This window comes from Trachurus trachurus (genome assembly GCF_905171665.1).
Source record: "Trachurus trachurus genome assembly, chromosome: 16".
Taxonomy (NCBI): Eukaryota; Metazoa; Chordata; class Actinopteri; order Carangiformes; family Carangidae; genus Trachurus; species Trachurus trachurus.
The window spans coordinates 21,080,304-21,094,180 of record NC_139902.1 but is presented as its reverse complement, the minus strand read 5'-3'; the positions used below and the strand labels follow the sequence as shown (position 1 = coordinate 21,094,180).

Below are 13,877 nucleotides of genomic sequence, written 5' to 3'. Positions count from 1 at the left end.
GCTCTTCGTAATAAAATGTTTTTTTTTCATTCACAAGTGGAATATTTGCCAGGCCTGACTGAGCAAGATGGATTTTCATCTCTGTGTCATCATGAGTCCACAGATGGGAGGGACAGGGCACACATGAGGAGGATTATATAATTCAGAGATATTATTTTCATTCTTCTGCTCTCTGGAAATATCCTTATCAGAAGAGCTATCATTTACATCCACATGAGATGAGAGTTTCCACTGGATTAAAGGAGTGGGTAGGTTTTAGTGTATTGGTTATATGAAAATGTGCAAATTACTGTTCATATTGGGCAGAAATATCAGTGGAGTAATTTGGCAAAGTGTCCATCAGCTTGGAAGGCAGGCATCTGCTCGCAGACTCAGCAAGCTTGTAACCAGCTGAAGTGTCCTTGAGCAAAACAATGAATCCTCACCAGCTTCTGGGGTGTGTGCTCTGTCACTGATACTTGACCTCTGACTCCCCTGAAGAGAGAGGCAAATACATTTTTAGAATAGGCGCATCTCGTCGTGAGTGATGAATGGAGTAAAGCAAATGGCACATTCTGTTCAAGGTTGATGTTCTGTCACACCAAACTAGTCATGGAGTCGAGCACTTGGAGAAGAAAATATGCCTATCATCCACGCCTATAGAAAGATGAACAGTGTCTGGCGATAGGTGTGACATGTATCGTTCCCCAAGCCACAACTCGCACGTATTTAGATGTGAGAACTCAGTAAAATGTGCAGAGCAACAACACAAATTTTATTTAGAAAGCATCTACCAGGCTCACGGGACATAGACTTAGTTTTCTGACACAATCACACTATAAGGACACATTTGATATGAGCCTTGGTGGTTTTTGTGTAAATCATTGTAAATATAACAGATTCAAGAAGTGGCTCCTGGTTACACAGCAGATTAAAGTCTTAAGCCTTCACTTTGATTGTAAACTAACACAATCAGCCAATTATACCCAATTACCATGGGTATGATCATTTTTTATTGCTTGTTTTGTTACTCCAAAAATTAAGATTTGTTTGGATGAAATCATGTTATAGTCAACAGATATTTTCCTCATATGTGTGTTACACAAGGCTTTTAATAATCTAATGACTCTCGTCACTAAAACACCAACTCTATTCTGTCTCTGTGATGACATTTCATTTGTAAAGTATTTGTTTTGTTTTTTGCTGTAAAAACCTTTAATTGTTGCATCCTGGATGGATCCAAATAATTGAAAATTGACTATTACATTAGGCCACAGGTTACTAATGGTGGGTAAAATTCAAATTTTTATGCAGACCTATTGTATCATGGAACCCCCTGCTGTACTCATATCAGAGAGATATAATAATCCATAATGAATTTCATGCTTAATTATTACACAGGAGAAAATGAAAATGGTTAAATAAACCACTCAACAAATGAAGTACTCTAAATGAGTCAGTGTCACAGCTGCTGTCTAGTGTGGAGGCTGACAAAGCTCTTTCCACTGATCTGAAATATCATGTTTATCTCTTTTGACACAAGTAACTTGTATTAGTTGGCACACAGACAACTCATCCACCTCATTATTTTCATTACTTTTTGAATGGCTACATTTGTTTGTCCTTAAAGCACCAGTTTTATAAATGCAGCCGTTCTCTCTTTCAACACAAATTCACTTCACGGATACATGTCGAAGCTGCTGCCATCAAACAAAAGGCCACTGTTTTTTTTCTAATTCTGATTAAATTATCCGTTGTGAGCCATGTTTTGGGTTTTATTTTCTCACTAATTATATGGACAGTCGATGGTTAACAAACACCCATTAGTTGAAGTGTGAAATAGGAGAGATGCAGAATTTTTTTTTTTTTTTTTTTTTTGGAATAAAATGAGAGCATCTTGGCAGGCGACTGATGAATACTGTTTTTGCATTCTCAATTAGTTTGACTGTTTTGGTGTGGACCTAATTAGGTAAATATAGATTAAGTGCAAAAAACAGTAATTGCCTGTGTATCTGGTGTTTGTGCGTGCATGCGTGTTTGTGTGTGTGCATGGAGATGCGTGCAGATAGTATGTGTGGATGTGTGCACAGTGTACATGTGTATGCAGCACTGTAGTAAGAACTTGCACGCGTGTTTGCATTACCCTATTTTGGCTAAATTATGGCTTTCTCATTAGCAGCAGCAGTATAAGTATTTGTGTGTGTGGTGCAGATCTTGCTGGGAAAGCAGCTTGCTGCCTTTGAACAATAAGAAAATCATCTGCTTATCAGCAAAAACTGAGCACAGCTCCAAATCCCGGGAAAGACAGACAGACAAGAACAGATGTTAGGAATGAAGAGAGAGAGTCAGAGAGGAAGGGTTTTCCAACATTCTGAACGTGTTTACATTTAGCATTGTGATGAGTGAGGCTTTTGAAATGTGGATCATTTAATTGTGTTAACATGCAGCCCACTCGAAACTACAGCTGGAATTGCAAAGCTGCCATGCATTCCAAACATTTCTCTCTTTGGCTTAACTCATGTGTGTCAATATCTCTCTTTTATTAATCTCTTCAATACACACACTCACACAGTGAGAACTATTCTTGCAATGCTCTCTCAGTTTTGTTCGCAGCTACCATGCACCCTTGTATGCGAGCTGTCATTCACACAGCAGACAGGCTACATCTTTGCTTTTTTTTTTTTTGGTGCCTCTTTGACATCTCTTTCCAGCCCCACCCATGTGACCCAGTAAAACAGGGCGTATATTTCTGAAAGCAGAGATTGATACGTGTGTGTTCAGACCTTTTGTCCTTCAGTACTTCCTGTAGGGCCCAACTACGATCCCCAGAGCATCGACAGTTTGACAGATACACTGTCCATACACACACACAATGATGCAGACCTCTTTGCAATAAAATCGACTGAGGTTCATTTTCTGTGCGTATTTATTTCTTTAACCCAGACTCCAAATGACTTTAATCGCTGCATTAAATGCAGGGAATTTTTCAGGCTGTCACTGATGCAGACCATCAGCGATACAACATACTGTACTATATAGAAAGACCCTGTGTAATGGCAGATTTAGAGCAGCGCAGGGACAAAATGAGCTCATATGCAAGGCAGTGGGGTACTAAATGTCAGACAATAGGAAGGCAGTAGATTTTACATAGAAACTAAGGATTTGTTCAGCATGGAGTTACTATACACTTGGTAAAGAATATATGGACATCTAGACGATGCAATACAGCCGTACCATAATGAAATAGCCTACAGTGAAAGACATTGGAGTCATTAGAAAACATGGTCATAATTCTAGTACAAAGAGCTGTAATAAAGAGCTTGTGCAGACATTAAAAGATCTTTTGGATCATAAGAAAGAGTTACTGTTCATTAGTGGCGATGCTCTGTGCTAGACCACAGTTCATGGAGGAACCTTCATCTTTCATTAAATACATGGCCTGACATGATTTCCTCACATTTGATGGATTAATGCAGCACTGAAAACAAATCACCGACTAGGAATGAATGCTGGCTGGTTTTTAGTAATAAGACCGACAAAAACTGCTATTATTTTTACTCCTTATCTTTTTCATCCTTTTATCTACAACCCCTCATCCTTACCTCTGTGTTACCTCTGCCATGTGTGTTTTACAGGCTATGGCTTTGTGGACTTTGACAGCCCTGCAGCAGCCCAGAAGGCTGTGGCCTCACTCAAAGCCAGTGGAGTCCAGGCCCAGATGGCGAAGGTAAGCCTCACCCCGCCTTTCACTCCCTGGTCTGCTTTACTTGTTCTTACTGAGGTGTGTGACTCTCTTATGTTGCTGTACACTCCAGGTAGACTCATCACTGCCTGTAAACTCTGAATTTACTGTAAGCTGACGGTGCTGGCGGTGATGATGATAAAGGTGTTGATGATAGTTAACACTGTTGTATGTGGTTGATATGGTCTGGATTTGCTGTATATCACTTATCTTGTTACATTGACTGATGTAAGACTGATAGCTGCAGCTTTGATTAAGTCAGTGATGCGAGTATTGATTGAGCCCATATATTGATTAATGACTATGGTCATGATGAGATTATTGATCAAATCCTTGAACAGATGGGAGACAGGAAGGAACAGGTGATTTAAGCAGCTGCACTGACCTCCTTCCCTGATACTTTCTCTCCTGTATTTGTTCTTAATTTTCTCCATGTCTTTTCTCCTTTCTTTTTTTCTGCTCAAAAGGCACCCGTCATTCATGTTTGTGTTTGAAGTCGTAGTTCAGTGTGTGTGTTTGAAGGACAAAGAGCACAAGTAAAAAGAGACTGTGAGCATTAAATTAGTTTTACATGTATTCATTAACATGAATCACATCATTATAGAGTGGCAATGAATTGTCCATATACCACTGTCTCTTTTCTCTCAAAGAAAGCATTCAGGTTACCCTGCTACGTGTATGTGTGTGTGTGTGTGTGTGTGTGTGTGTGTGTTTAGAGCTGGCAGTAGCGGACAACAATGTTGTGCCAAAACATGTGGGCTTAACCAGCACAATCGCATTATACTTCTATACATGTGAGAGAAAGACACTGAATAGCCTGCCTTGCTCTCAGATTCATTAAGGCTGTATCGCTGCATGCTTCCCTTTATAAATGAGAGAGGAGTGCAATTAAAATGGGCCAGTCTTCAGGCACCAGGAGCATCCATTGAATTAAACAGCAGCAAGCCTCTGAGCCACCTTTGCCTTGCTCTTCTATTAAACCTCTTTTCATTAGACTTCCATCTCTTATTTTGTTCGTAACGGCTTGGAGGAGGGGGGCATTTGGAAGAGCAGTGTTGATGTGTTTAGCTGTTATTAAAGAGAGAAGAACCCTCAACTCCTAAGAGATTGAGTTTTCTGGAGGGACGGAATAGAGGGCAAGGAGTCAATTCCAAATGAAATTACACAGCCTTTGCACTGTTTCATGAACTAATTATGCACAGAGCTGCTGATGTCCTGGCTAACTTTCCTGAATCAGGGTGCAATGAGAAAGTCAGTCTCACTGATGTTGGATTTCCAGCTTTTCGAGCCTTTAACATTTTGTAAGATGAGCAGCCTAATTGGAGTTTGACAAACTCTTGGTTTTAATGCATTCAGCGCCAATTAGACTGACAGAGACAAATGTGTCAAAGTGAAAACTTAAACCATGCTGGTTCTTACATCTCTGTCAGAGTACACTGATGTTTGTAGGTTAGCTGGGACAGGAACCTTTGTTCTTGTTACAGAATTGAAAGCTTTACCTCCAAAGAGAGCAGGAAGGAGGAAGAAGGGAAGGAAAAAGGAGGTGATTAGCTTTTGTGAAAGAGAGATAAGACATTCAAGAAAGAATATTGGTTATTTTTTTAGTCAGAAGAGGTTTGCATAACACTGTACTGATCTCACATTGAACATCACAAGCCTGTGGAAGACCGAAACGCTGGGCCAAACAGATGTGTTCATAGGATCTAATCTATCAAGACAAATTCAACTAAGTTACGCAAGACTGGAGTCATTTTTAAGTTTTCCTATTGCTACATAGCCAACATTAGCATGAACAACTGTTTACTTACCAGTTCTGCCAACAGCATCAGCCATCATTGCTTTTACGAAACAAGAGTATAATAGATTATACACCCCCTGAACAGCAAAATGAAAAAAAGAACAGCATTACGTCTTCACAGCAAACTTGTCGACACTATTTAGACTCTGTGGAAAGTGACAAAATGGGCCAACTGGGCTGGAGCTGGCTGTTGGTATGCTAACTCCAGTAAAAGAAAAGTAATGAAACAAAGTAAGTAAGGATTGCTTTTAACAAAAAAGACAGAAAAGTGGATGGAACGTCAAGGTTATGGCTCATATTTTATTGACGGTGTATTGATCTTGACAGGAGATAATATATCCTTTACCCTACTGACAATATAATAAGTACATCTGTACATTATTGACTAACAGAGAAAACACCAGAGACGGTTTTATTCGTATTTTCAGATACGCTCTCATTGAACACTGTAACTTTATCAGGTGGATATGGAGCCTGTGACATCTTCACAATCTCTTCAGTTCTCTACACATAGCTACACTTTAAAATGTGAATATCATCTGTCATTCACAGAGCAGAGTTTACTCAAGGGTTGTCCACACTCTCTCAAAAAGACAGTTATTATTATTTAAAATGGAGACGCAGCTCATTAAAATGCTTCACCAGAATCTGATTATTAAAGTCTGTTTTTTTGTGTGTGAAAAATCAGCGTGAGAAAAAAATTCTGTGGACTCAGTGGTGAAGGTTAGAGACTGTGAAGCATGTTAACAATCGAGATGAGGTTGGATAGAAACACAAGTTCCATACATAACTGTGTGGTGCATGAAGTGAGGGATGTGGGAGGTATGTGCTGCCTGAGAGGCTAAACTCAGGGCAAGAAGTTTAAAATAGCTTAAAACACCAGTAGAATATGAGGCATTTGTGTATCTCACAGAGTAAGAGGTGTGAACATCCAACCTCAAAGTTTACCATGATTAGAGTAACTTCCTGACATTACCTGTGAGTTAATTGGAGCACATCTGAGGCAAGATTCGACTTCTGGTGTGTGCTCACTCTGAGAAACCTTTTATCCATTAGACCCTTTAACTCGCACCGACATCCACTTTGTGTGCATGTTTTGCTTGTGGAAATAAATGAGACAAGAAGAAAATATAGCAAGGCAAGAAGATGTGAGGAGAGAAGAAACTGTGTGTCCTACACTCACTTCCTCAGTCTTCTTGGTAATTACTGTTGACCTGGAAGATGATTACTGCTACAGCTGTACTCCCCCCGCTCTCCCTGCTCTCTCACAGTTCCTTTTTCTCATTCTTGCTTTCTCTCCTTGTCTTTAAGCCGTCATCCTTAAACTCCCTGTTTTACACTGAAAGCAATAGAGTCTTTTAACAATATATCTTCTTTCACTTATAAAAGTATTATATTTAAATATATTTTTGTTTCCACTTCTAGCCACACTTCTTGTGTGTGTGTGTGTGTGTGTGTGTGAGAGAGAGAGAGAGAGAGAGAGAGAGAGAGAGAGAGAGAGAGAGAGAGAGAGAGAGAGAGAGAGAGAAATGTTGTTATTACAGAAAACTGATCTTCCTAAGTCAAAACATTTAGGCAAATATTGGGCATTAAAATTCAAACCAGGCAATTTTTTATTACAATGCAAACACAAAACACACATTCTATTAGCATATGAGCACTGGGCATTGTGTGTGTGCACGCACGTCGTGCATGCACGCAAGTGTGTGTGCTTGTACAATAACAGTTACAGAGGAGCAAGGTCACTATGCTAATTAGAGAGATGGTACCACTGGCAGTGACACTTCACACCTCCCTCCCTTCTTCTCTTCCTTTCTTCCTCTCCACTTTGTCCTTGGCACCTCCTGCCTTTCTTTCCCCTCCTCTGTCATTCTTTTTTTTACCCCCTCTTCTCTTCTCTTCTCTTCTCTTCTCTTCTCTTCTCTTCTCTTCTCTTCTCTTCTCTTCTCTTCTCTTCTCTTCTCTTCTCTTCTCTTCTCTTCTCTTCCTCTGACCTCCCCTCAGAACCTTTTCTCCTCTTCGTCTCTCCTGTATTGTTTTTTTTTCTCACCTCCTTCTCTCTGTATGTGTTTGAGTGTTTATTTGTGTGTGTGGGTGTGTGTTTGCCTCCTCCAGTCATTAGTTACAGGGTTGAGTGAGGACAGAGAGTAAGAGAGAGAGACAGAGGACGGGGTCTGTGTGGGTTGAGAGCGGAAAGCTTGGTGTGATGAAAAAAACGGGAGAGGACACACATACACATGAAGTGAACTTTGATTGTACGACTGTCATTTATCAGCACAAACTTCTTAGTTTTGTCTTTCTTTCGTATGCCATTCTTTCTTTCTTTTTTCTTTCTTTCCTCTCTCCCTCTGTCTCTCTCTCTCGTCTTGCGTGTGCGTGTCAGATGAAAGCCAGATGCCTGATGTTCTCTTCACTGCGTTTACTGATGTATCCAGTGTGTGTTATATTCCTCCCCTGTGTGTGTGTGTGTGTGTGTGTGTGTGTGTGTGTGTGTGTGTGTGTGTGTGTGTGTGTGTGTGTGTGTGTGTGTGTGTGTGTGTGTGTGTGTGTGTGTGTGTGTGTGTGTGTGTGTGTGTGTATGTGCGTGTGTGTGTGTGTGTGCTCTGCCTATGCCTGTATGTTGGGTTTGTGTGTCTGACAGCTGAGGTTAGTGATGGGAAGAGGAGGACAACAGAGCAGGCGAAGACATAAAAAAAGATGAACGGAGACAAAAAACACATAGACAGGAAGACGCGGGCATCGCTCTCTTTCTCACCCTGTGTGTCTATCACTCGTCTATTTCTTTCCTGAAACTGTCACCTGTTTTTTTTTCACCTCTGTTTACCTTTTTCTTCATCTTTATCCTCGGGTATTTATATGTTTGTTTCCTTTATGTTTCTTTAATGTATTCTTTTTTCATATTTCTGTTTTTCTTTGTCACATAAAATACACCATATACATTCACGAAGCAACTCTGCAACAGAAAAGTAGCGTCTTACAGTATGACTGGATACTCCAACTCCTGTGATGTTTCTTCTGCTGCTCTTAATTTATTACAACATGAAAAGCACAACAGCCTAGCTTGCTAGCACACAATTCTCTTTACTGTAAGTGCCATTTTTTGTTCAAGTCATTTTTTCCATTATAATAAAAGAGATATTTGCAGTTTTACAATTGCTATTTGCTATTGATATCTCTCCAAATGAAATATACTACCCTGGTCCATCCTATAGCTTTCAGATAGTGGTTCACCGTAGCCTCCAATCTGCCCTGGAGACACGGTGCTGCTCGGAGGACGTGTTATAATGTCTTGTTTTGTAATCACAATGATGGTGGAAGCTCCTGGCAAGAAACCACGTTCAGCAGCAGTGCAAACGTACAAATAGACCCTTTAAAACTCCTGCGCACACACTGTTGTGTTGTTTATCTGACATAATAAGAGAGGAGGAGAGCGTCTGGCTAGCATTAGCTGTCTCTCTTTCATGGGTGCAGATGCGGTGATGGTAAACCTCAGCAGTCTGTATATTACCCTGTGATTGAAATCGCAGCAGTACACATGGGGTGGTCGAATCACAAGTCAAAACAAACACCGCAGCTACACTCTCCGAGCACTTTTCTAGGAACCCTTTTTCAAGCTAATTATCTCATCAGCCAATCACATGGCAGCAGTGCAGTTCACAAAATCATGCAAACACATTTGTCTGCATGTTCACATCAAATATCCCAGAATTGGGAAAAATTGTGATCTCAACAGTTTCTAGACTTTTTTCGGAAATGCTGCACAAAGCTGAAAAACATCCAGTGAGCAGAAGTTTGACAGACAGAGAGGTCAAAGGAGATGGCCAGACTGGTTGGAGCTGACACAAAGGCTACAGCAACTCGGATAAGCACTCTTTACCACCATGGTGAGCTGAAAACATCTCCGAATGCACAACACGTTCAACCTTGAGGTGGATAGTCTACAACTGCAGGACCTTAGACTATACCATCCGTGTTGTCTGACTGTCCTGCCATTGACAATTTCTTGGGATTTTCCTCTCCGCAACATTAGTTTAAAAATCTATTTTAGATTTAAATCAGACATTTGATTAATTATAATGCCGTGTTCTTCCCTGAGAGTCCCATCCCCGTGTCTGGTTCAAGGCAAAGTTGACATTGTAAAATACAGATAATGAATCACATAAAAGTGGAGGACAGCAGAGGCCAGGGACGTGTGTGTATGTGTGTGTGAGTGTATCCATGGTGAATGTATATGTGTGTGCACTTGTTGTATCCCTCTGTGCCAACCTGTGTCTTTTTGTGAGGCCGGACCACCTCTGGTCCAACAATAGCAGGAGGAGGACAAAGAGGAAAAGGAGGAAAGAAAGGGAGCGAGAGGAGAGGAGTGGGAGGGAGCCTAGTGAGTGAAACCCAATCGAATTAAATGTAATCTGGCCTGAATGTGCACAACCATCAGCTGCTCTCCAATCTTATTAACCCTGCATTACCGGCCCTGGGTTGTGTGTCTGTGTGCATTTATGTGTGTCTTTTTTGTGTCAGTCTGTGTGGAGGGAGATGGAAGGGAGAGAGATGGAGGAGTTAAGTGGATAAGTGAGAAAAGAAAAGGAAGAGATGGACGTGGATGGGAGGAAGAACGTGTGAGAGGCAAAGGGATGAAGAAGAAAATGAAGATGTTTTGGGGAGATTAATGTTCCTCTGTTGCTGCTGATTAGAAAATACTTCTCATCATAACAGTCGTGCATTAGCTTGTGTATTATACCATTAGCTTATATATTATTAAAAAGGCATGCACACAACAATCAGTGACACAGTGCTGTAACCACGACTGAAATCTTAATAGACGGCTGCAAGTACTTGTGTGCGATAAAAGCACCAAGAGCACAAACATTAGGGTATTCATCTAATGTGTTACAGGCTAACGCTTGTCTTTTTGTTTTAACAATACAACATGTTTCATTGCACGAAAAAGACCTAATTCAGTTTCTGTGGCAAATGATGGATAACTTTACTGCAGAATGAAAAACAGAATAGTTTCAGATAGGAAACACTGGTACATTACCCATCAAACCTGTTAAGACTGCTTTCTGTAAGTGCTTCTGTCAGTGCTTATTAGAGTACTTATTATAAGTATATAAGTCCAATACCCTGTTTAGAACCCATGCATGCCCCAATAACTGTAAGAAGAGGTTTATGGTTTTCTTCACAGTTCATTTGCAATTTAGCAGTCCTACACAAATTTGCAAACACAAAGCAAAAGTTCTACCTGTTTTTTTTAGCTTTTCTCTGTCTTTCCATGATCTGTCTTTTGTAGGATATCAGCTCGATATTTGAAAGACCTTGCTGTGTGTGTCTAGCCTGGAGCAGCATATTGTAGCTTAAGTGATATGCAGCCAAGAGCCGTGCATCCGAAAGGCTCCCCACTCATGAATAGTTGATGCAATGTGTTTATTAAAAATGATCATTTTAGTGTTTGAAACAGGAGTCGTGCCTTTTCTGAGACGTTGGAGTTTGCAAAGGCAAAAGTGGTTCACACACAAGTAAAGGAAGAGATTGTGCATATACCTTTGTGTCATTGAAGTTGTACTTTCTATAAGTCCGCGGGTCTTTAGATGTTCATATGCCGTCGTGGTTTTATTATTGCAGAGATTAACAGAATAGACAGAATAGACATCCATCCATATATGAAAAAGTCTCTGCTTGTTCATTTAATTCACAGATTTTAAGCTCTATCGCTGATAATGTGTGTGTATCTCTGTGGACACCAGATATGGCACACTACTGTATGAATTGTGCAGCTTCCTGCATCATCATCAGTGCAGAAACAGCACAGAGAAAACTGGGTGGTGGTTAAGTTTTGATGGCTTCACTCTGGAAGAAAATGTCCCATTTGCTCATTGCTTTGTCATGAAAATATGATATAACAGTGAGAATCTGGATGCTCATCAGTAATTACAGGTTTTAATGTAACAAACCTAAATACAGGAGCAGCAAAGCTGCATATGGATCATAATGTCATTCCATGCGATAATAAACACATGAAATATAATTACAGTACATGCTGTCAATACAGTTAATTAAAAGACTAAATATTATGCGGTGCATGTAGTGACAAGTTACCATTAATTAAATCAAATGAAACACACGCCTAAGTGGTGGCAATGCAATAAAATGTGGTCTTGTTTGATTTCTCCCCTAGGCTGGTGTTAATCTGCGTACGTGTCTGAAAATAGATATAAACCAAAGTTTGTCCAAACACATGTGCAGTAACACACCCAGAGTGGGTTAATAATAGATTTCCACACAAATGAAGTATCTGATTTTATGGCGGATAAAAGAGTAACATCTTTATTACTTCATATTTCAACAGTACAAAGCAATTGGCTACAACGATAAGATTTAAAATGCTATTATTTCAGAAGAAAATTAGATAACGGGTCTCCAGATTATACCAGGCCTCATTTTGTTCGAGTAAGGTGTTTTTTTCAACTGGTGAATGCCTCATTTAGGAATGAAACCCTTCAGGTTTAGTATCACCCCAGCATCACCCCAGAGAGGACAGAAAACAAAGAGGAGTGAGGGAAATATTGCCATGAACAGAGGACGAATAGAGTAGGCAGCTAGAGAGTGGGGGTGGTGCTCGGTTTGATGGAGCTGGATTGAGAACAGCTCTATAAGGACAGAGATAACTGGAAAACACTATAAAATGCCTCTCCTCACATTCTCTCCCTCTGTGGAATTAGCCTTTGAGTGGGCTGCTGGAGCGAGGGAGGGTGCATATGAGAGATTGATGGAGGGAGGGAGTGGGAAGCCCGAGCTGTAGTGAGGTAGGATAGAGAGAGATGGAGTGAATATGGAGTGGGCAGCCTGAAATCTGAGAGGGAGGAATGCAGTGTGATCAAGGAGAAGGAGGAAGAACAGGAGGGAAATAAAAGGCCAGAAGAAAAGGAGGGTTTGAGGAAGGACACAAAAAAAAAGGCGGCGCTGCATTTAAAGTCTTACTCCGCACACACTCTGAGGAATACATATGAATGAAGTATATTAATGATGATAGGAGAGGCTGACTGAAATGTCCTTATTTTATGGGGACACTATTAAGTCTCTTTTCTGATTGGCTGCTGGGCCCTCACATCTCTCATTGTTATTGGTGGCCAGGCGTGTTTGTTGTTTGTCATTGGGCAGACAGCAGAGTCGGCTAGATTCACAATCCGATGGCATAATTCAGCCATCGATCAAACTTTGTGGACAGCAGTAGCCAAACTGCTCCTCCAGACAGACAGAGAGAGAGAGAGAGGAAGAGAGAGAGAAGGAGAGAGAGGGAGAGAGAGAGAAGGAGAGAGAGGGAGAGAGAGAGAGCTTTCAGAGTAGAATATCACAAATCAAATGCTGTAACCTTTTAGTACGTCTGAGTCTGCACATGCCCACTGAAAACCAATGAGGCTTTTTCTCTTGCTGTGCCTGTCTGTCTTCTATACCTCTTAACTTGTCTTTCTTTCTCTTCTTTTTTTCTTTCTTTCATTTTCTCTCACTCACTCACTCACACATCCCCGCTTCCCCTCTTCCTCTTGAAACGTTTCTTTTTTGAGTTCCTCAGGGTCATTTGTCTAAACATGAACACCCTGAAAAGCAGGATGTCTCTTGAGTGAGACACGTTCAATTCCTGCTGCTCCATGTAACATTTACTCAGTCCAAGGATTTGCATGCATGAGTACATCTCTGCAGAGACAGGTGAACTGTTAAGCTTATAAATGAAGATTAAACAAATGGTTTATAAATCAGCAAATGCATCTTTTGCTTTATGTTTTTAAACCTTTTTCCCAATTACATAGTAGTATGTACTTTTATCAAGGTGAGTTAGGTTAAAAGAGTTGTAATGAAAACACAGTGCACAGTAGGGTCAGCTGAATGTTCTGAATAACTGGGTGTTGTTTTCATTGGTAGTAACAGAGCAAAGGAAACTCCATCTCTTGCATATGTGGTGGGTGGCTGCAATGTTTCATAAGACACTTCTCGAAACCTAAGAATAGAAAGTAAAATAGATACTAACTGCTCGGAGTAAATATCTATCTTTCTGTGATGTGCTGAACTGAATATTCAAGTCAATCAGGCAGATTGGAGTGTCTACGATTGAAACAATGACCATGAAGGAAGTAATAGTAAATAGTTATATCTAATAATGATTAATCAAAAAAAAAAATTCACCATCTGATGCTTTACTCTAGAATCTGAAAATATGTTTAATGTTATTACATTTTTGATTGATTATTTCTGGATGAGATAATATTTGCCCTGTTTCACAAATATTAGGAAAATGTCAGCTTTATGCTTCTTGCTGATGAATGTGTCTGCTTACCACCGGCTGTGATATCTGAGGAAACCCTT

The 13,877-nt window shown here is 40.3% G+C and overlaps 1 protein-coding gene across 1 annotated transcript in view; it reads left to right on the top strand.

Moving 5' to 3' along the window:
* The window catches only part of LOC310999637 (RNA-binding motif, single-stranded-interacting protein 3-like), a gene marked incomplete at its 5' end in the record, with an annotated part of 106,628 nt that overhangs the window by 43,048 nt on the left and 49,703 nt on the right, over positions 1-13,877 (top strand). The window contains one exon of the mRNA XM_083990155.1: positions 3,615-3,706. Coding sequence (XP_083846281.1) covers positions 3,615-3,706 — 92 coding nt within the window. The remainder of the gene's footprint in view (positions 1-3,614; positions 3,707-13,877) is intronic.